The following is a 24,027-nucleotide window of genomic DNA, read 5'->3' on the forward strand; positions in this document are numbered from 1 at the left end:
CTGGAGCAGGATCTTTGGAAGGCAGGAGACAGGCCGGTGAGTTTCTGGAGCCAAGGCAGTTGTCGTCTTCTGGTCTTCCGCTGCAGGGGTTTTCAGCTGGGCAGTCCTTCTTCTTGTTGCAGGAATCTAATTTTCTAGGGTTCAGGGTAGCCCTTAAATACTAAATTTAAGGGCGTGTTTAGGTCTGGGGGGTTAGTAGCCAATGGCTACTAGCCCTGAGGGTGGGTACACCCTCTTTGTGCCTCCTCCCAAGGGGAGGGGGTCACAATCCTAACCCTATTGGGGGAATCCTCCATCTGCAAGATGGAGGATTTCTAAAAGTTAGAGTCACCTCAGCTCAGGACACCTTAAGGGCTGTCCTGACTGGCCAGTGACTCCTCCTTGTTATTCTCATTATTTTCTCCGGCCTTGCCGCCAAAAGTGGGGGCCGGGCCGGAGGGGGCGGGCAACTCCACTAGCTGGAGTGTCCTGCTGGGTTGGCACAAAGGAGGTGAGCCTTTGAGGCTCACCGCCAGGTGTGACAATTCCTGCCTGGGGGAGGTGTTAGCATCTCCACCCAGTGCAGGCTTTGTTACTGGCCTCAGAGTGACAAAGGCACTCTCCCCATGGGGCCAGCAACATGTCTCGGTTTGTGGCAGGCTGCTAAAACTAGTCAGCCTACACAGATAGTCGGTTAAGTTTCAGGGGGCACCTCTAAGGTGCCCTCTGTGGTGTATTTTACAATAAAATGTACACTGGCATCAGTGTGCATTTATTGTGCTGAGAAGTTTGATACCAAACTTCCCAGTTTTCAGTGTAGCCATTATGGTGCTGTGGAGTTCGTGTTTGACAAACTCCCAGACCATATACTCTTATGGCTACCCTGCACTTACAATGTCTAAGGTTTTGTTTAGACACTGTAGGGGTACCATGCTCATGCACTGGTACCCTCACCTATGGTATAGTGCACCCTGCCTTAGGGCTGTAAGGCCTGCTAGAGGGGTGGCTTACCTATACTGCATAGGCAGTGAGAGGCTGGCATGGCACCCTGAGGGGAGTGCCATGTCGACTTACTCGTTTTGTCCTCACTAGCACACACAAGCTGGCAAGCAGTGTGTCTGTGCTGAGTGAGAGGTCTCCAGGGTGGCATAAGACATGCTGCAGCCCTTAGAGACCTTCCTTGGCATCAGGGCCCTTGGTACTAGAAGTACCAGTTACAAGGGACTTATCTGGATGCCAGGGTCTGCCAATTGTGGATACAAAAGTACAGGTTAGGGAAAGAACACTGGTGCTGGGGCCTGGTTAGCAGGCCTCAGCACACTTTCAATTGTAAACATAGCATCAGCAAAGGCAAAAAGTCAGGGGGCAACCATGCCAAGGAGGCATTTCCTTACACAACCCCCCCCCAAACGAAAGAGGATGAGACTAACCTTTCCCAAGAGAGTCTTCATTTTCTAAGTGGAAGAACCTGGAAAGGCCATCTGCATTGGCATGGGCAGTCCCAGGTCTGTGTTCCACTATAAAGTCCATTCCCTGTAGGGAGATGGACCACCTCAACAGTTTAGGATTTTCACCTTTCATTTGCATCAGCCATTTGAGAGGTCTGTGGTCAGTTTGAACTAGGAAGTGAGTCCCAAAGAGGTATGGTCTCAGCTTCTTCAGGGACCAAACCACAGCAAAGGCCTCCCTCTCAATGGCACTCCAACGCTGCTCCCTGGGGAGTAACCTCCTGCTAATGAAAGCAACAGGCTGGTCAAGGCCATCATCATTTGTTTGGGACAGAACTGCCCCTATCCCATGTTCAGAGGCATCAGTCTGCACAATGAACTGCTTAGAATAATCTGGAGCTTTGAGAACTGGTGCTGAGCACATTGCTTGTTTCAGGGTGTCAAAGGCCTGTTGGCAGTCCACAGTCCAGTTCACTTTCTTGGGCATTTTCTTGGAGGTGAGCTCAGTGAGGGCTGTCACAATGGATCCATATCCCTTCACAAACCTCCTGTAGTACCCAGTCAAGCCAAGGAATGCCCTGACTTGAGTCTGGGTTTTTGGAGCTACCCAGTCCAGAATGGTCTGGATCTTGGGTTGGAGTGGCTGAACTTGGCCTCCACCTACAAGGTGTCCCAAGTAAACCACAGTTCCCTGCCCTATCTGGCATTTGGATGCCTTGATAGAGAGGCCTGCAGATTGCAGAGCCTTCAAAACCTTCCTCAGGTGGACCAGGTGATCCTGCCAGGTGGAGCTAAAGACAGCAATATCATCAAGATAAGCTGTGCTAAAGGACTCCAAGCCAGCAAGGACTTGATTCACCAACCTTTGGAAGGTGGCAGGGGCATTCTTTAAACCAAAGGGCATAACAGTAAACTGATAATGCCCATCAGGTGTGGAGAATGCTGTCTTTTCTTTTGCTCCAGGTGCCATTTTTATTTGCCAGTACCCTGCTGTCAAGTCAAAGGTACTTAGAAATTTGGCAGCACCTAATTTATCAATGAGCTCATCAGCTCTTGGAATTGGATGAGCATCTGTCTTGGTGACAGAATTGAGCCCTCTGTAGTCCACACAAAACCTCATCTCTTTCTTTCCATCTTTGGTGTGAGGTTTGGGGACTAAGACCACTGGGCTAGCCCAGGGGCTGTCAGAGCGCTCAATTACTCCCAATTCCAGCATCTTGTGGACTTCCACCTTGATGCTTTCCTTAACATGGTCAGACTGTCTGAAGATTTTGTTTTTGACAGGCATGCTGTCTCCTGTGTCCACATCATGGGTACACAGGGGTGTCTGACCAGGGGTTAGGGAGAAAAGCTCAGGGAACTGTTGTAGGACTCTCCTACAATCAGCCTGCTGTTGGCCAGAGAGGGTGTCTGAGTAGATCACTCCATCTACTGTGCCATCTCTTGGGTCTGATGACAGAAGATCAGGGAGAGGTTCACTCTCTGCCTCCTGATCCTCATCTGTTACCATCAACAGATTGACATCAGCCCTGTCGTGGAAGAGCTTAAGGCGGTTTACATGGATCACCCTTTTGGGGCTCCTGCTTGTGCCCAGGTCCACCAAGTAGGTGACCTGACTCTTCCTCTCTAGTACTGGGTAAGGGCCACTCCATTTGTCCTGGAGTGCCCTGGGAGCCACAGGCTCCAGAACCCAGACTTTCTGCCCTGGTTGGAACTCAACCAGTGCAGCCTTTTGGTCATACCAAAACTTCTGGAGCTGTTGGCTGGCCTCAAGGTTTTTGGTTGCCTTTTCCATGTACTCTGCCATTCTAGAGCGAAGGCCAAGTACATAGTCCACTATGTCCTGTTTAGGCTCATGGAGAGGTCTCTCCCAGCCTTCTTTAACAAGGGCAAGTGGTCCCCTTACAGGATGACCAAACAGAAGTTCAAAGGGTGAGAACCCTACTCCCTTCTGTGGTACCTCCCTGTAAGCGAAAAGCAGACATGGCAGGAGGACATCCCATCTCCTTTTGAGTTTTTCTGGGAGCCCCATGATCATGCCTTTTAATGTCTTGTTGAATCTCTCAACTAAGCCATTAGTTTGTGGATGGTAAGGTGTAGTGAATTTATAAGTCACTCCACACTCATTCCACATGTGCTTTAGGTATGCTGACATGAAGTTGGTACCTCTGTCAGACACCACCTCCTTAGGGAAACCCACTCTGGTAAAGATACCAATGAGGGCCTTGGCTACTGCAGGGGCAGTAGTCGACCTAAGGGGAATAGCTTCAGGATACCTGGTAGCATGATCCACTACTACCAGGATATACATATTTCCTGAGGCTGTGGGAGGTTCCAGTGGACCAACTATGTCCACACCCACTCTTTCAAAGGGCACCCCCACCACTGGAAGTGGAATGAGGGGGGCCTTTGGGTGCCCACCTGTCTTACCACTGGCTTGACAGGTGGGGCAGGAGAGGCAAAACTCCTTAACCATGTTGGACATATTGGGCCAGTAGAAGTGGTTGACTAACCTCTCCCACGTCTTGGTTTGTCCCAAATGTCCAGCAAGGGGAATGTCATGGGCCAATGTTAGGATGAACTCTCTGAACAGCTGAGGCACTACCACTCTCCTAGTGGCACCAGGTTTGGGGTCTCTGGCCTCAGTGTACAGGAGCCCATCTTCCCAATAGACCCTATGTGTTCCATTTTTCTTGCCTTTGGACTCTTCAGCAGCTTGCTGCCTAAGGCCTTCAAGAGAGGGACAGGTTTCTTGTCCCTTACACAGCTCTTCCCTTGAGGGTCCCCCTGGGCCTAAGAGCTCAACCTGATAAGGTTCAAGTTCCAAAGGCTCAGTTCCCTCAGAGGGCAGAACTTCTTCCTGAGAAGAGAGGTTCCCTTTCTTTTGCTGTGTTGCAGTTGGTTTCCCAACTGACTTTCCTGTTCTCTTGGTAGGCTGGGCCATTTTTCCAGACTCCAGCTCTACTTTTTCACCCTGTGCCTTGCATTGTGCTCTCGTTTTCACACACACCAGTTCAGGGATACCCAGCATTGCTGCATGGGTTTTTAGCTCTACCTCAGCCCATGCTGAGGACTCCAGGTCATTTCCAAGCAGACAGTCCACCGGGATATTTGAGGAGACCACCACCTGTTTCAGGCCATTGACCCCTCCCCATTCTAAAGTAACCATTGCCATGGGATGTACTTTTCTCTGATTGTCAGCGTTGGTGACTGTGTAAGTTTTTCCAGTCAGGTATTGGCCAGGGGAAACCAGTTTCTCTGTCACCATGGTGACACTGGCACCTGTATCCCTCAGGCCCTCTATTCTAGTCCCATTAATTAAGAGTTGCTGTCTGTATTTTTGCATGTTAGGCGGCCAGACAGCTAGTGTGGCTAAATCCACCCCACCCTCAGAAACTAGAGTAGCTTCAGTGTGGACCCTGATTTGCTCTGGGCACACTGTTGATCCCACTTGGAGACTAGCCATACCAGTGTTACCTGGATGGGAGTTTGGAGTGGAACCTTTCTTGGGACAGGCCTTGTCTCCAGTTTGGTGTCCATGCTGTTTACAGCTATGACACCAGGCCTTTTTGGGATCAAAGTTTTTACCCTTGTACCCATTGTTTTGTGAAGAGGCTCTGGGCCCACCCTCCTGTGCAGGTTTTTGGGGGCCTGTAGAAGACTCTTTACTATTTTTAGTTTTGGTTGTCTCATCACCCTTCTGCTGGGGAGTCTTTGTGACCCCTTTCTTTTGGTCACCCCCTGTTGAAGTCTTGGACACCCTTGTCTTGACCCAATGGTCCGCCTTCTTTCCCAATTCTTGGGGAGAAATTGGTCCTAGGTCTACCAGATGCTGATGCAGTTTATCATTGAAACAATTACTTAACAGGTGTTCCTTCACAAATAAATTGTACAGCCCATCATAATTACTTACACCACTGCCTTGAATCCAACCATCTAGTGTTTTCACTGAGTAGTCAACAAAGTCAACCCAGGTCTGGCTCGAGGATTTTTGAGCCCCCCTGAACCTAATCCTGTACTCCTCAGTGGAGAATCCAAAGCCCTCAATCAGGGTACCCTTCATGAGGTCATAAGATTCTGCATCTTGTCCAGAGAGTGTGAGGAGTCTATCCCTACACTTTCCTGTGAACATTTCCCAAAGGAGAGCACCCCAGTGAGATCTGTTCACTTTTCTGGTTACACAAGCCCTCTCAAAAGCTGTGAACCATTTGGTGATGTCATCACCATCTTCATATTTAGTTACAATCCCTTTGGGGATTTTCAACATGTCAGGAGAATCTCTGACCCTATTTATGTTGCTGCCACCATTGATGGGTCCTAGGCCCATCTCTTGTCTTTCCCTCTCTATGGCTAGGATCTGTCTTTCCAAAGCCAATCTTTTGGCCATCCTGGCTAACTGGATGTCCTCTTCACTGGAGTTATCCTCAGTGATTTCAGAGTTGTTGGTCCCTCCTGTGAGGGAACCAGCATCTCTGACTATTATTTGTGGAGTCAGGGCTTGAGAAGCCCTGCTCTCCCTAAGTAGGACTGGAGGGGGGGAATTTCCCTCCAAGTCACTATCTTCATCCTCTGAGTTGCCATCCTCAGAGGGGTTGGCCTTTTCAAACTCTGCCAAAAGCTCCTGGAGCTGTACTTTGGTAGGTTTGGGGCCTATTGCTATTTTCTTTAGTTTACAGAGTGACCTTAGCTCTCTCATCTGTAGATGGAGGTAAGGTGTGGTGTCGAGTTCCACCACATTCACATCTGTGCTAGACATTATGCTTCTAAAAGTTGGAATACTTTTTAAGAAACTAAAACTGGTTCTAGAATCTAATTCAAACTTTTAACAAACTTTTAAACTCTAAAAGAAATGCTAAACAGGATCTAACACAAGGCCCTAGCAGGTCTTTTAAGAATTTAGAAAACTTTTCAAATTGCAAAAATCAATTTCTAATGACAATTTTGGAATTTGTCGTGTGATCAGGTATTGGCTGAGTAGTCCAGCAAATGCAAAGTCTTGTACCCCACCGCTGATCCACCAATGTAGGAAGTTGGCTCTGTATGTGCTATTTCAAAGTAAGGAATAGCATGCACAGAGTCCAAGGGTTCCCCTTAGAGGTAAAATAGTGGTAAAAATAGATAATACTAATGCTCTATTTTGTGGTAGTGTGGTCGAGCAGTAGGCTTATCCAAGGAGTAGTGTTAAGCATTTGTTGTACATACACATAGACAATAAATGAGGTACACACACTCAGAGACAAATCCAGCCAATAGGTTTTTATATAGAAAAATATCTTTTCTTAGTTTATTTTAAGAACCACAGGTTCAAATTCTACATGTAATAGCTCATTCGAAAGGTATTGCAGGTAAGTACTTTAGGAACTTCAAATCATCAAAATTGCATGTATACTTTTCAAGTTATTGACAAATAGCTGTTTTAAAAGTGGACACTTAGTGCAATTTTCACAGTTCCTAGGGGAGGTAAGTTTTGATTAGTTTTACCAGGTAAGTAAGACGCTTACAGGGTTCAGTTCTTGGTCCAAGGTAGCCCACCGTTGGGGGTTCAGAGCAACCCCAAAGTCACCACACCAGCAGCTCAGGGCCGGTCAGGTGCAGAGTTCAAAGTGGTGCCCAAAACACATAGGCTAGAATGGAGAGAAGGGGGTGCCCCGGTTCCGGTCTGCTTGCAGGTAAGTACCCGCGTCGTCGGAGGGCAGACCAGGGGGGTTTTGTAGGGCACCGGGGGGGACACAAGTCCACACAGAAATTTCACCCTCAGCGGCGCGGGGGCGGCCGGGTGCAGTGTAGAAACAAGCGTCGGGTTCGCAATGTTAGTCTATGAGAGATCTCGGGATCTCTTCAGCGCTGCAGGCAGGCAAGGGGGGAATTCCTCGGGGAAACCTCCACTTGGGCAAGGGAGAGGGACTCCTGGGGGTCACTTCTCCAGTGAAAGTCCGGTCCTTCAGGTCCTGGGGGCTGCGGGTGCAGGGTCTCTCCCAGGCGTCGGGACTTTAGGTTCAAAGAGTCGCGGTCAGGGGAAGCCTCGGGATTCCCTCTGCAGGCGGCGCTGTGGGGGCTCAGGGGGGACAGGTTTTGGTACTCACAGTATCAGAGTAGTCCTGGGGTCCCTCCTGAGGCGTCGGATCTCCACCAGTCGAGTCGGGGTCGCCGGGTGCAGTGTTGCAAGTCTCACGCTTCTTGCGGGGAGCTTGCAGGGTTCTTTAAAGCTGCTGGAAACAAAGTTGCAGCTTTTCTTGGAGCAGGTCCGCTGTCCTCGGGAGTTTCTTGTCTTTTCGAAGCAGGGGCAGTCCTCAGAGGGTGTCGAGGTCGCTGGTCCCTTCGGAAGGCGTCGCTGGAGCAGGATCTTTGGAAGGCAGGAGACAGGCCGGTGAGTTTCTGGAGCCAAGGCAGTTGTCGTCTTCTGGTCTTCCGCTGCAGGGGTTTTCAGCTGGGCAGTCCTTCTTCTTGTTGCAGGAATCTAATTTTCTAGGGTTCAGGGTAGCCCTTAAATACTAAATTTAAGGGCGTGTTTAGGTCTGGGGGGTTAGTAGCCAATGGCTACTAGCCCTGAGGGTGGGTACACCCTCTTTGTGCCTCCTCCCAAGGGGAGGGGGTCACAATCCTAACCCTATTGGGGGAATCCTCCATCTGCAAGATGGAGGATTTCTAAAAGTTAGAGTCACCTCAGCTCAGGACACCTTAAGGGCTGTCCTGACTGGCCAGTGACTCCTCCTTGTTATTCTCATTATTTTCTCCGGCCTTGCCGCCAAAAGTGGGGGCCGGGCCGGAGGGGGCGGGCAACTCCACTAGCTGGAGTGTCCTGCTGGGTTGGCACAAAGGAGGTGAGCCTTTGAGGCTCACCGCCAGGTGTGACAATTCCTGCCTGGGGGAGGTGTTAGCATCTCCACCCAGTGCAGGCTTTGTTACTGGCCTCAGAGTGACAAAGGCACTCTCCCCATGGGGCCAGCAACATGTCTCGGTTTGTGGCAGGCTGCTAAAACTAGTCAGCCTACACAGATAGTCGGTTAAGTTTCAGGGGGCACCTCTAAGGTGCCCTCTGTGGTGTATTTTACAATAAAATGTACACTGGCATCAGTGTGCATTTATTGTGCTGAGAAGTTTGATACCAAACTTCCCAGTTTTCAGTGTAGCCATTATGGTGCTGTGGAGTTCGTGTTTGACAAACTCCCAGACCATATACTCTTATGGCTACCCTGCACTTACAATGTCTAAGGTTTTGTTTAGACACTGTAGGGGTACCATGCTCATGCACTGGTACCCTCACCTATGGTATAGTGCACCCTGCCTTAGGGCTGTAAGGCCTGCTAGAGGGGTGGCTTACCTATACTGCATAGGCAGTGAGAGGCTGGCATGGCACCCTGAGGGGAGTGCCATGTCGACTTACTCGTTTTGTCCTCACTAGCACACACAAGCTGGCAAGCAGTGTGTCTGTGCTGAGTGAGAGGTCTCCAGGGTGGCATAAGACATGCTGCAGCCCTTAGAGACCTTCCTTGGCATCAGGGCCCTTGGTACTAGAAGTACCAGTTACAAGGGACTTATCTGGATGCCAGGGTCTGCCAATTGTGGATACAAAAGTACAGGTTAGGGAAAGAACACTGGTGCTGGGGCCTGGTTAGCAGGCCTCAGCACACTTTCAATTGTAAACATAGCATCAGCAAAGGCAAAAAGTCAGGGGGCAACCATGCCAAGGAGGCATTTCCTTACAAGTATTATCTCTTTTTGCCACTATCTTACCTCTAAGGGGAACCCTTGGACTCTGTGCATACTATTCCTTACTTTGAAATAGTGCATACAGAGCCAACTTCCTACATTGGTGGATCAGCGGTGGGGTACAAGACTTTGCATTTGCTGGGCTACTCAGCCAATACCTGATCACACGACAAATTCCAAAATTGTCATTAGAAATTCATTTTTGCAATTTGAAATTTTTCTAAATTCTTAAAAGTCCTGCTAGGGCCATGTGTGTTAAGCCCCTGTTTAGCATTGTCTTTTAGAGTTTAAAAGTTTGTTAAAAGTTTGAAATTAGATTCTAGAAACAGTTTTAGATTCTTTAAAAAGTCTTCCAACTCTTAGCAAAATAATGTCAGATACAGAGATGAATGTGGTGGAACTCGACACCACACCTTACCTCCATCTTAAGATGAGGGAGCTAAGGTCTCTCTGTAATATCAAAAAAATAACCATTGGCTCCAGACCTACCAAACTTCAGCTCCAGGAGCTGTTGGCAGAGTTTGAAAAAGCCAACCCCTCTGATGATGACCTCACAGAGGAAGAAATTAGTGACTTGGAGGCCAATGTCCCTCCTCCAGTCCTAAATAGGGAGAACAGGACCCCTCAAGTCCTGTCTCCAACTGTGTTAGTCAGAAATAGTGAATCCCTCACAGGAGGGTCCCACATTTCTGAAATCACTGAGGATGCTCTCAGTGAAGATGACCTCCTGTTAGCCAGGATGGCCAAAAGATTGGCTTTAGAGAGACAGCTCCTAGCCATAGAAAGGGAAAGACAAGAGATGGGCCTAGGACCCATCAATGGTGGCAGCAATATAAATAGGGTCAGAGATTCTCCTGACATGTTAAAAATCCCCAAAGGGATTGTGACAAAATATGAAGATGGTGATGACATCACCAAGTGGTTCACAGCTTTTGAGAGGGCTTGTGTAACCAGAAAAGTGAACAGATCTCACTGGGGTGCTCTCCTTTGGGAAATGTTCACTGGAAAGTGTAGGGATAGACTCCTCACACTCTCTGGAAAAGATGCAGAATCTTATGACCTCATGAAGGGTACCCTGATTGAGGGCTTTGGATTCTCCACTGAGGAGTACAGGATTAGGTTCAGGGGGGCTCAAAAATCCTCGAGCCAGACCTGGGTTGACTTTGTTGACTACTCAGTGAAAACACTAGATGGTTGGATTCAAGGCAGTGGTGTAAGTAATTATGATGGGCTGTACAATTTATTTGTGAAAGAACACCTATTGAGTAATTGTTTCAATGATAAACTGCATCAGCATCTGGTAGACCTAGGACCAATTTCTCCCCAAGAATTGGGAAAGAAGGCGGACCATTGGGTCAAGACAAGGGTGTCCAAGACTTCAACAGGGGGTGACCAAAAGAAAGGGGTCACAAAGACTCCCCAGGGGAAGGGTGATGAGACAACCAAAACTAAAAATAGTAAAGAGTCTTCTACAGGCCCCCAAAAACCTGCACAGGAGGGTGGGCCCAGAGCCTCTTCACAAAACAATGGGTACAAGGGTAAAAACTTTGATCCCAAAAAGGCCTGGTGTCATAGCTGTAAACAGCATGGACACCAAACTGGAGACAAGGCCTGTCCCAAGAAAGGTTCCACTCCAAACTCCCATCCAGGTAACACTGGTATGGCTAATCTCCAAGTGGGATCAACAGTGTGCCCAGAGCAAATCAGGGTCCACACTGAAGCTATTCTAGTTTCTGAGGGTGGGGTGGATTTAGCCACACTAGCTGTCTGGCCGCCTAACATGCAAAAATACAGACAGCAACTCTTAATTAATGGGACTAGAATAGAGGGCCTGAGGGATACAGGTGCCAGTGTCACCATGGTGACAGAGAAACTGGTTTCCCCTGGCCAATACCTGACTGGAAAAACTTACACAGTCACCAACGCTGACAATCAGAGAAAAGTACATCCCATGGCAATGGTTACTTTAGAATGGGGAGGGGTCAATGGCCTGAAACAGGTGGTGGTCTCCTCAAATATCCCAGTGGACTGTCTGCTTGGAAATGACCTGGAGTCCTCAGCATGGGCTGAGGTAGAACTAAAAACCCATGCAGCAATGCTGGGTATCCCTGAACTGGTGTGTGTGAAAACAAGAGCACAGTGCAAGGCACAGGGTGAACAAGTAGAGCTGGAGTCTGGAAGAATGGCCCAGCCTACCAAGAGAACAGGAAAGTCAGTTGGGAAACCAACTGCAACACAGCAAAAGAAAGGGAACCTCTCTTCTCAGGAAGAAGTTCTGCCCTCTGAGGGAACTGAGCCTTTGGAGCTTGAACCTTATCAGGTTGAGCTCTTAGGCCCAGGGGGACCCTCAAGGGAGGAGCTGTGTAAGGGACAAGAAACCTGTCCCTCTCTTGAAGGCCTTAGGCAGCAAGCTGCTGAAGAGTCCAAAGGCAAGAAAAATGGAACGCATAGGGTCTATTGGGAAGATGGACTCCTGTACACTGAGGCCAGAGACCCCAAACCTGGTGCCACTAGGAGAGTGGTAGTGCCTCAGCTGTTCAGGAAGTTCATCCTAACATTGGCCCATGACATTCCCCTTGCTGGACATTTGGGACAAACCAAGACGTGGGAGAGGTTAGTCAACCACTTCTACTGGCCCAATATGTCCAACATGGTTAAGGAGTTTTGCCTCTCCTGCCCCACCTGTCAAGCCAGTGGTAAGACAGGTGGGCATCCAAAGGCCCCCCTCATTCCACTTCCAGTGGTGGGGGTTCCCTTTGAAAGAGTGGGTGTGGACATAGTTGGTCCACTAGAACCTCCCACAGCCTCAGGAAATATGTATATCCTGGTAGTAGTGGATCATGCTACCAGGTATCCTGAAGCTATTCCCCTTAGGTCGACTACTGCCCCTGCAGTAGCCAAGGCCCTCATTGGTATCTTTACCAGAGTGGGTTTCCCTAAGGAGGTGGTGTCTGACAGAGGTACCAACTTCATGTCAGCATACCTAAAGCACATGTGGAATGAGTGTGGAGTGACTTATAAATTCACTACACCATACCATCCCCAAACTAATGGCTTGGTTGAGAGATTCAACAAGACATTAAAAGGCATGATCATGGGGCTCCCAGAAAAACTCAAAAGGAGATGGGATGTCCTCTTACCATGTCTGCTTTTCGCTTACAGAGAGGTGCCACAGAAGGGAGTAGGATTCTCACCCTTTGAACTTCTGTTTGGTCATCCTGTAAGGGGACCACTTGCCCTTGTTAAAGAAGGCTGGGAGAGACCTCTCCATGAGCCTAAACAGGACATAGTGGACTATGTACTTGGCCTTCGCTCTAGAATGGCAGAGTACATGGAAAAGGCAACCAAAAACCTTGAGGCCAGCCAACAGCTCCAGAAGTTTTGGTATGACCAAAAGGCTGCACTGGTTGAGTTCCAACCAGGGCAGAAAGTCTGGGTTCTGGAGCCTGTGGCTCCCAGGGCACTCCAGGACAAATGGAGTGGCCCTTACCCAGTACTAGAAAGGAAGAGTCAGGTCACCTACCTGGTGGACCTGGGCACAAGCAGGAGCCCCAAGAGGGTGATCCATGTAAACCGCCTTAAGCTCTTCCACGACAGGGCTGATGTCAATCTGTTGATGGTAACAGATGAGGATCAGGAGGCAGAGAGAAGATCAGGGAGAGGTTCACTGTCATCAGACCCAAAAGATGGCACAGTAGATGGAGTGATCTACTCAGACACCCTCTCTGGCCAACAGCAAGCTGATTGTAGGAGAGTCCTACAACAGTTTCCTGAACTCTTCTCCTTAACCCCTGGTCAGACACACCTGTGTACCCATGATGTGGACACAGGAGACAGCATGCCTGTCAAGAACAAAATCTTTAGACAGTCTGACCATGTTAAGGAAAGCATCAAGGTGGAAGTCCACAAGATGCTGGAATTGGGAGTGATTGAGCGCTCTGACAGCCCCTGGGCTAGCCCAGTGGTCTTAGTCCCCAAACCTCACACCAAAGATGGAAAGAAAGAGATGAGGTTTTGTGTGGACTACAGAGGGCTCAATTCTGTCACCAAGACAGATGCTCATCCAATTCCAAGAGCTGATGAGCTCATAGACAAATTAGGTGCTGCCAAATTCTTAAGTACCTTTGACTTGACAGCAGGGTACTGGCAAATAAAAATGGCACCTGGAGCAAAAGAGAAAACAGCATTCTCCACACCTGATGGGCATTATCAGTTTACTGTTATGCCCTTTGGTTTAAAGAATGCCCCTGCCACCTTCCAAAGGTTGGTGAATCAAGTCCTTGCTGGCTTGGGGTCCTTTAGCGCAGCTTATCTTGATGATATTGCTGTCTTTAGCTCCACCTGGCAGGATCACCTGGTCCACCTGAAGAAGGTTTTGAAGGCTCTGCAAGCTGCAGGCCTCTCTATCAAGGCATCCAAATGCCAGATAGGGCAGGGAACTGTGGTTTACTTGGGCCACCTTGTAGGTGGAGGCCAAGTTCAGCCACTCCAACCCAAGATCCAGACTATTCTGGACTGGGTAGCTCCAAAAACCCAGACTCAAGTCAGGGCATTCCTTGGCTTGACTGGGTATTACAGGAGGTTTGTGAAGGGATATGGATCCATTGTGACAGCCCTCACTGAACTCACCTCCAAGAAAATGCCCAAGAAAGTGAACTGGACTGTGGAATGCCAACAGGCCTTTGACACCCTGAAACAGGCAATGTGCTCAGCACCAGTTCTAAAAGCTCCAGATTATTCTAAGCAGTTCATTGTGCAGACTGATGCCTCTGAACATGGGATAGGGGCAGTTTTGTCCCAAACAAATGATGATGGCCTTGACCAGCCTGTTGCTTTCATTAGCAGGAGGTTACTCCCCAGGGAGCAGCGTTGGAGTGCCATTGAGAGGGAGGCCTTTGCTGTGGTTTGGTCCCTGAAGAAGCTGAGACCATACCTCTTTGGGACTCACTTCCTAGTTCAAACTGACCACAGACCTCTCAAATGGCTGATGCAAATGAAAGGTGAAAATCCTAAACTGTTGAGGTGGTCCATCTCCCTACAGGGAATGGACTTTATAGTGGAACACAGACCTGGGACTGCCCATGCCAATGCAGATGGCCTTTCCAGGTTCTTCCACTTAGAAAATGAAGACTCTCTTGGGAAAGGTTAGTCTCATCCTCTTTCGTTTGGGGGGGGGGGTTGTGTAAGGAAATGCCTCCTTGGCATGGTTGCCCCCTGACTTTTTGCCTTTGCTGATGCTATGTTTACAATTGAAAGTGTGCTGAGGCCTGCTAACCAGGCCCCAGCACCAGTGTTCTTTCCCTAACCTGTACTTTTGTATCCACAATTGGCAGACCCTGGCATCCAGATAAGTCCCTTGTAACTGGTACTTCTAGTACCAAGGGCCCTGATGCCAAGGAAGGTCTCTAAGGGCTGCAGCATGTCTTATGCCACCCTGGAGACCTCTCACTCAGCACAGACACACTGCTTGCCAGCTTGTGTGTGCTAGTGAGAACAAAACGAGTAAGTCGACATGGCACTCCCCTCAGGGTGCCATGCCAGCCTCTCACTGCCTATGCAGTATAGGTAAGACACCCCTCTAGCAGGCCTTACAGCCCTAAGGCAGGGTGCACTATACCATAGGTGAGGGTACCAGTGCATGAGCATGGTACCCCTACAGTGTCTAAACAAAACCTTAGACATTGTAAGTGCAGGGTATCCATAAGAGTATATGGTCTGGGAGTCTGTCAAACACGAACTCCACAGCACCATAATGGCTACACTGAAAACTGGGAAGTTTGGTATCAAACTTCTCAGCACAATAAATGCACACTGATGCCAGTGTACATTTTATTGTAAAATACACCCCAGAGGGCACCTTAGAGGTGCCCCCTGAAACTTAACCGACTGTCTGTGTAGGCTGACTAGTTCCAGCAGCCTGCCACACCAGAGACATGTTGCTGGCCCCATGGGGAGAGTGCCTTTGTCACTCTGAGGCCAGTAACAAAGCCTGCACTGGGTGGAGATGCTAACACCTCCCCCAGGCAGGAGCTGTAACACCTGGCGGTGAGCCTCAAAGGCTCACCCCTTTGTCACAGCCCAGCAGGGCACTCCAGCTTAGTGGAGTTGCCCGCCCCCTCCGGCCACGGCCCCCACTTTTGGCGGCAAGGCTGGAGGGAACAAAGAAAGCAACAAGGAGGAGTCACTGGCCAGTCAGGACAGCCCCTAAGGTGTCCTGAGCTGAGGTGACTCTGACTTTTAGAAATCCTCCATCTTGCAGATGGAGGATTCCCCCAATAGGGTTAGGATTGTGACCCCCTCCCCTTGGGAGGAGGCACAAAGAGGGTGTACCCACCCTCAGGGCTAGTAGCCATTGGCTACTAACCCCCCAGACCTAAACACGCCCTTAAATTTAGTATTTAAGGGCTACCCTGAACCCTAGAAAATTAGATTCCTGCAACTACAAGAAGAAGGACTGCCTAGCTGAAAACCCCTGCAGAGGAAGACCAGAAGACGACAACTGCCTTGGCTCCAGAAACTCACCGGCCTGTCTCCTGCCTTCCAAAGATCCTGCTCCAGCGACGCCTTCCAAAGGGACCAGCGACCTCGACATCCTCTGAGGACTGCCCCTGCTTCGAAAAGACAAGAAACTCCCGAGGACAGCGGACCTGCTCCAAAAAGACTGCAACTTTGTTTCAAGGAGCAGCTTTAAAGACCCTGCAATCTCCCCGCAAGAAGCGTGAGACTTGCAACACTGCACCCGGCGACCCCGACTCGGCTGGTGGAGAACCAACACCTCAGGGAGGACCCCCGGACTACTCTACGACTGTGAGTACCAAAACCTGTCCCCCCTGAGCCCCCACAGCGCCGCCTGCAGAGGGAATCCCGAGGCTTCCCCTGACCGCGACTCTCTGAAACCAAAGTCCCGACGCCTGGAAAAGACCCTGCACCCGCAGCCCCCAGGACCTGAAGGACCGGACTTTCACTGGAGAAGTGACCCCCAGGAGTCCCTCTCCCTTGCCCAAGTGGAGGTTTCCCCGAGGAAGCCCCCCCTTGCCTGCCTGCAGCGCTGAAGAGATCCGTTGATCTCTCATAGACTAACATTGCAAACCCGACGCTTGTTTCTACACTGCACCCGGCCGCCCCCGCGCTGCTGAGGGTGAAATTTCTGTGTGGGCTTGTGTGTCCCCCGGTGCCCTACAAAACCCCCCTGGTCTGCCCTCCGAAGACGCGGGTACTTACCTGCAAGCAGACCGGAACCGGGGCACCCCCTTCTCTCCATTCTAGCCTATGCGTTTTGGGCACCACTTTGAACTCTGCACCTGACCGGCCCTGAGCTGCTGGTGTGGTAACTTTGGGGTTGCTCTGAACCCCCAACGGTGGGCTACCTTGGACCAAGAACTGAACCCTGTAAGTGTCTTACTTACCTGGTAAAACTAACAAAAACTTACCTCCCCCAGGAACTGTGAAAATTGCACTAAGTGTCCACTTTTGAAATAGCTATTTGTCAATAACTTGAAAAGTATACATGCAATTGAAATGATTCAAAGTTCCTAATGTACTTACCTGCAATACCTTTCAAACAAGATATTACATGTTAAATTTGAACCTGTGGTTCTTAAAATAAACTAAGAAAAGATATGTTTCTATAACAAAACCTATTGGCTGGATTTGTCTCTGAGTGTGTGTACCTCATTTATTGTCTATGTGTATGTACAACAAATGCTTAACACTACTCCTTGGATAAGCCTACTGCTCGACCACACTACCACAAAATAGAGCATTAGTATTATCTATTTTTACCACTATTTTACCTCTAAGGGGAACCCTTGGACTCTGTGCATGCTATTCCTTACTTTGAAATAGCACATACAGAGCCAACTTCCTACAGTAAGTAATTGTTAGTTCTTGCAGGCAAGTAAACCACCTACGGGGTTCAAGTTTGGGTCCAAGGTAGCCCACCGTTGGGGTTCAGAGCAACCCCAAAGTTACCACACCAGCAGCTCAGGGCCGGTCAGGTGCAGAGGTCAAAGTGGTGCCCAAAACACATAGGCTTCAATGGAGAAGGGGGTGCCCCGGTTCCAGTCTGCCAGCAGGTAAGTACCCGCATCTTCGGAGGGCAGACCAGGGGGGTTTTGTAGGGCACTGGGGGGGACACAAGTTAGCACAGAAAGTACACCCTCAGCAGCACGGGGGCGGCCGGGTGCAGTGTGCAAACACACGTCGGGTTTCCAATGTAAATCAATGGGAGACCAAGGGGTCTCTTCAGCGATGCAGGCAGGAAAGGGGGGGGCTCCTTGGGGTAGCCACCACCTGGGCAAGAGAGAAGGCCTCCTGGGGGTCACTCCTGCACTGGAGTTCCGATCTTTCAGGTCCTGGGGGCTGTGGGTGCAGAGTCTTTACCAGGCGTCGGGATCTGGGAGTCAGGCGGTTGCGGTCAGGGGGAGCCTCGTGATTCCCTCTGCAGGCGTCGCTGTGGGGGCAACTCTGGCTACTCATGGTCTCGGAGTCGTCGGGGAGTCCTCCCTGAAGTGTTGTTTCTCCACCAGTCGAGTTGGGGGCGTCAGGTGCAGTGTAGCAAGTCTCACGCTTCCATCGGGAGATGTAGTTGTTTTAAAGTTGCTCCTTTGGAAACAAAGTTGCAGTCTTGGGTGAACAGGGCCGCTGTCCTCGGGAGTTTCTTGGTCCTTCTAGAGCAGGGCAGTCCTCTGAGGATTCAGAGGTCGCTGGTCCCTGGGGAAAGCGTCGCTGGAGCAGTGTCTTTAGAAGTGGGGAGACAGGCCAGTAGAGCTGGGGCCAAAGCAGTTGGTGTCTCCGTCTTCTCTGCAGGGTTTTTCAGCTTAGCAGTCCTCTTCTTCTTAGGTTGCAGGAATCTGAGTTCCTAGGTTCTGGGGAGCCCCTAAATACTGAATTCAGGGGTGTGTTTAGGTCTTGGAGGGCAGTAGCCAATGGCTACTAGCCCTGAGGGTGGCTACACCCTCTTTGTGCCTCCTCCCTGAGGGGAGGGGGGCACATCCCTAATCCTATTGGGGGAATCCTCCATCTGCAAGATGGAGGATTTCTAAAAGTCAGTCACCTCAGCTCAGGACACCTTAGGTGTTGGCCTGACTGGCCAGTGACTCCTCCTTGTTTTTCTCATTATCTCCTCTGGACTTGCCGCCAAAAGTGGGGGCTGTGTCCAGGGGGCGGGCCATCTCCACTATCTGGAGTGCCCTGGGGCATTGTAACACGAAGCCTGAGCCTTTGAGGCTCACTGCTAGGTGTTACAGTTCCTGCAGGGGGGAGGTGTGAAGCACCTCCACCCAGAGCAGGCTTTTGTTTCTGTCCTCAGAGCACAAGGGCCCTCACCACATGGGGTCAGAAACTCGTCTCTCAGCAGCAGGCTGGCACAGACCAGTCAGTCCTGCACTGAACAATTGGGTAAAATACAGGGGGCATCTCTAAGATGCACTCTGTGTGCATTTTTCAATAAATCCAGCACTGGCATCCGTGTGGGTTTATTATTCTGAAGTTTGATACCAAACTTCCCAGTTTTCAGTGTAGCCATTATGGCGCTGTGGAGTTCGTTTTTGACAGACTCCCAGACCATGTACTCTTATGGCTACCCTGCACTTACAATGTCTAAGGTTTTGCTTACACTGTAGGGGCATAGTGCTCATGCACCTATGCCCTCACCCGTGGTATAGTGCACCCTGCCTTAGGGCTGTAAGGCCTGCTAGAGGGGTGACTTACCTATGCCACAGGCAGTGTGAGGTTGGCATGGCACCCTGAGGGGTGTGCCATGTCGACTTAGTCATTTTCTCCCCACCAGCACACACAAGCTGGCTGAGTGAGGGGTCCCTAGGGTGGTATAAGACATGCTGCAGCCCTTAGAGACCTTCCCTGGCATCAGGGCCCTTGGTACCAGGGGTACCAGTTACAAGGGACTTACCTGGGTGCCAGGGTTGTGCCAATTGTGGAGACAATGGTACATTTTAGGTGAAAGAACACTGGTGCTGGGGCCTGGTTAGCAGGGTCCCAGCACACTTCTCAGTCAAGTCAGCATCAGTATCAGGCAAAAAGTGGGGGGTAACTGCAACAGGGAGCCATTTCTTTACACATCCTGTTGGAGCACTTCCACAAGCTGACTCTCCAGGATGTCATCTCTTCGCTGTAGTAAGGCGATTTGATGACCGCCCTTGACCTCAAGGATGCTTACTTCCACATCCTGATCCACTCTGCACATTTGTGGTACCTCCGGTTTGTGGTAAGTGGTCAGCATTACCAGTTCAGCATGCTGAATTTTGGAGTAACCACCGTCTCCAGGGTGTTTACAGAGCATCTTGTTGTAGTCTCTACTCACCTCGGGAGAAACTGAATCCACATCTTCCCTTATTTGGATAATTGTCTGATCAAGAGCACAACTCAAAAGCAGTGTATGTTGCACAGTCGCTTCACCATCAACATAGGCAAGTCCCGCTTCCAGCCCCTCCAATTCAGCCCCTTTTGGGAGTATTTAACTCTAACTGGGAAAGTGTACTCCAGCCCAGCACAAGTCCTAGCTTACCAAATATGGCATGATGACCTCCTGCATTGCCATAATTCACCACACCAGTTTACACATGCGCCCGTTGCAAAAGTTTCTAGCTGCGCAATAATCATAAGTGGAGGATTGCTGAGAGAATCTAGAATTGATCTGGAGCCACACAGTGGATGAATAGCACCAATCTATTACAAGACAAAGGCACTTTCTTGACCCATTACCGCAGGTGGCCAGCACAACAGATGCTTCACTCACCATGTGGAGAGCACACTTCAGACTTGACTGTAGGGCAACTAGCTGGAGCTACTGGTGGTCCAGCTAGAACCGAAGTCGTTCCTCATTCATGTTCACCACAAGGGGGTCCTCATTTGCACAGACGTGACTGCCATGTGCTACCTACAGAAGCAGGGAGGCCGTTACTAAAGTTGTCTGCGTTCACTCAGAGCATTTGGCAATCCATAGCAAAGCTCATCTACTGTCCGAATATCTGCCAAGAGTGGACACCAACCTTGCAGACCTGTGGATGCAGCAACAAGCCCACAAGTGTGAACTGTATCCCACAGTCCTCCTCCAGTATTTCTGTTGGTGGGGTTCCCGACGTAGACCACCTTGCTGCCACTGAATACTCAGAATGTCCAAGCTTCCTCTCCACACCCACAGTCCATAGGCAATGCACTATGAATGAATTGGTCAGAGATATTTGCCTATGCTATTCCTCCTCACACTTTGTTTGTGGTTTGGAGGCTTCGATAAACATCCCTCTCTCTCATCCTAGTGTCACCAACTTGGGCCAGACAACCCCAGATTACTTCTCGATTACTTCTCTGCTCAACCGCTTCCCTGGTGCCAAACCACAGAACTCCCAGTGTCATTCACACATCCTGAGTCCGTGGCAAGAGGGCTCTTCACACACTAAATGTAAAGAGGACCCTCATGTATTAGATCGACTGGAAAAAAAATCTTTCCGTGAGACACATCCGTTCTTTGTTTCTTTTTCCAAGCCGCTTAAAGGCTGTGCTCTCTCTCCAAAGTGGGAATTGCATATTGGTTGGTCCAACACTATATGGTAGGAGTATGCACAGCTTGTGAATCAACAGTTCTGCATGTCACAGATGCTTACAGGCAAGTAGCATTTTCCTTTCAAGTATATTCCTACACCACATTTGAAGTGCTTCCTCTTAACCTTTATTGCATATTTGTTGGGTTTTCTTTATGATGCTGCTGAGGAAAGGTGTCCTTACCTAAGGATTCGCTTCCCTTAGGTAATTCATGTTTGGGTAAGTATTTTGTCTGTGGGTATTCTTACCTGCCCATCTCGTTTGCTTCCTCATGTAACTTTTCCGTTGTGATATGAAGTACTCAGTGCATTGTGAAGACGCAACAGTGGCAGTTGAACCCAAGTGTCATGCATCAGGACACTGCATGTTTCTGTAGCCTAGTTGGTTAGGTGTTCAGGAGGATGTGAAAAAGAGGTTTGCTTCTCAGCTTTGTGCCTGGGAGTAATTCACATGGGAGTCTACGCTTGAATTAAAGCATCCATTGAAATCATAACTGAATCGTAAGTAACCTATCATTCTTGATCACACCTTGCAGGACCTCCCATCCTGAAGAATATTGTATAATTATCTGGGCACTGTTTTTCAATGGTGAAGTGTTTTTTAGAGTCTTTATCTTGAATTTGCTTTGCTGACTTTTTTTTTTTTTTTTTTTTTTTTTCCAGACCTCATGATGTTTTGGCAACTCTGTTGAACAACTTAAAAGTACAAGAGAGACAGAACAGAGTGTGCACCACAGTAGCTATTGCTATTGTAGCTGAAACATGTTCGCCTTTCACTGTCCTTCCTGCCCTTATGAATGAGTACAGGGTTCCTGAGCTCAACGTACAAAACGGTGTACTAAAGTCACTCTCCTTCCTTTTCGAGTATATTGGTGAAATGGGAAAGGATTACATTTATGCTGTGACTCCTTTGCTGGAAGATGCTTTGATGGACAGGTCAGTTTTTTATGTTCCCAGTTCATGCCCTTATTTTTTTGTATATATAGTAAATAGTGCATTTAGGTTTGTTTTTTCCAATTTTGTGTCCACACACATTGTGAGGATTATACCACTCCATTTAAGCTGATAATATCACATTAATGATACACCCAATTTAATTTTATTTCACTTGAGGTGTTTGAATAGCAAGTCCTCCAAATCCTCTAATCAGATCAATTTCTGTAGATGCGATTTTATTTTAGGGTTACAAAAGTCTCTTGTAGTATTGGAATAGTTATTCTAATTTCCAGATTTGTTCAGAACCTTGATACCATAAAAGTTTAATGAATTATGGTAGGTTGTTCACAATCCGTGAACTTATAAAAATTGGAAAAATTACATTTTTGTTGTTGTTGAAAACGTGGTCTTGCATACATTGCATTTTTATATTATGTGATCGTTAACTGCCTGTCTTACATGTCAGCCTTAAAAGTCTGTAATGAATAAATGGGTAGTGCAGCCTTGATGATGGTATTCATACCTCATATTGGCAATCTTTTAACTTTGTAATAGTACTTAATATCAAATGTGGGGGGGGGGGGGGAGGATGAATTTCATTGGATTGTGGCTTTGAAGGAGTCGGCCAGGAAACCACTATAAATAAATATTGTTTAATTTATACTCTGATCACATCAAACCATTTATAAGTGGAACGATGTGGAAAAAAACAATCAAGATTATCAGGCCATTGTTTCGAACCTCTACACTCTTTTTGAAGAAGGGGGCCAGAGTGGAATTGAGGATTTATTTTGAATCTTTTTACAGAGCAACAGTTTTTTTTAATTTGACCAGGACAAGGTCTTATACTGTGTTAGGAAATGTTTGGCCCGGTTTGGCCAGTGTTTCTACCCACCCCCAAAATGTTGGGACCCTCTCTTGGCATGTGGAGCTTGGTGCCCGCCCTGGAGGTGTCTACCTGTGGGTACATGCCTATGGAAAAAACGGTTGGCCAGTGTATTCCCCCTCTCTGTTTTCGACGCCAACCTTTTTACAAAAGAGCAGCTCTTCTCTAGTGTGTTCACCATTTGGCCTTCAAAGGTGGCTTGCCCTTTGAAGCTCAGCTTTTGAGCAAACACCCCTGTGGCTTCTTGCCAGGAGAAGGTAACACCACCTGCAGTGGCAGCCTCTATTTTCCCCTTTTCTGGACAGAAGGCTGTCTCCTGGCCAACCCCAACAAATGGTCACTGGAAAACTGGGCAACAGTGACAACAAGTTACATTAATTTTAACTGTGGCATCAAGTCGGATTTATCAGTTGTTTTAAACCTTGAAGTACCAACATTGGTAGTCCTGTTAAGAAGTTAGCCCAGCAGAGGTGTCAGCGTATAACTCTGTGCTAGCCAATGGGGCGACCAGTTCCTCTCCTAGTAAAAATAACTAATGCAGATTTTTACTCCCAGAACATCTTAAACACACATTCTACGTTTCTAATATGCTGCATCTTGTTTTAGGACTTGATAGTCCCCCATGTAGAGGTGACTTGTAGAATAAAAAGGGAGTTTGAGCTTTGCCAGTGTTTGAAATGGTAAAGTCAAGAAAGCAGTTTTAAACTGCCCTTCCAGTCTGCAGTGATAGACTGGGAGTTATGTTTTACCTGGTTCCACTCAGGGCGGCACAACAAGTGCTGAGTGGACACCTTAACTTAAAGGCCTTGGGTACCTCTGGCACTATATATCCGGCACTTAGAAGTAAGTTAGCTTATTCCCATTGGGTATAGGTAAATTAGGTTATTGAGGTCAGGTTATAAGGCCTCAGTGCACATTCATTCGAAAAACCAGCAGCATCTGTCCAAAGCTTTGGAGTTTGATACAAAAAGAGGCCTTTCCTTTCACACTGGTTCATTGATGTATTTAGTTTTTCCTGTTTGCACCAGTCTGACTTGTTTCTTGAACAGTGAACATTAAGGCTGTGGTTGAAAATTTGAGCGAAGCCTCACAGGTGGCAGAATTATTATTATTATTTTTTTTTTTATGTGGTCACTGATTATTTTTATTTTTTTTGGGAGTTTTAAGTGATGGATGAACTCTTAACCAATTTTAATGGTACTCAGTTCATTTAACTTTGATCTGTTAAATGCTGTATCTACCCCATTGTGGGTTAACAGTTTCACCTGCAGGTTGTGCAGATCTCTACATTGACAAGTCACCTCAGGGCTATAAATCTAATTTGTGCACATTTTGTGCTATTTTGTATTGTAATTGTATTTATATAGCGCTTACTACCCCTGACGAGGCGTGGAAGCACTTTTCGGCGAGTAGCACGCTACTGCGGAACCCAAGAGGAATTAGTGGTGGATTAGTATGTGTAAATATGAATACAGCATTGGTATTATTAGGAGTTAAATTGAGAATAGGA

The 24,027-nt window shown here is 48.4% G+C and overlaps 1 protein-coding gene across 2 annotated transcripts in view; it reads left to right on the forward strand.

The window, feature by feature from the left end:
• The window catches only part of SF3B1 (splicing factor 3b subunit 1), a 457,301-nt gene that overhangs the window by 286,349 nt on the left and 146,925 nt on the right, over nucleotides 1–24,027 (forward strand). For both annotated transcript variants that reach the window (XM_069225830.1, XM_069225831.1), the window contains one exon: nucleotides 21,359–21,631. In XM_069225830.1, the coding sequence (XP_069081931.1) occupies nucleotides 21,359–21,631 (273 nt within the window). The remainder of the gene's footprint in view (nucleotides 1–21,358; nucleotides 21,632–24,027) is intronic.

Source organism: Pleurodeles waltl, chromosome 3_1 (assembly GCF_031143425.1).
Source record: "Pleurodeles waltl isolate 20211129_DDA chromosome 3_1, aPleWal1.hap1.20221129, whole genome shotgun sequence".
Taxonomy (NCBI): Eukaryota; Metazoa; Chordata; class Amphibia; order Caudata; family Salamandridae; genus Pleurodeles; species Pleurodeles waltl.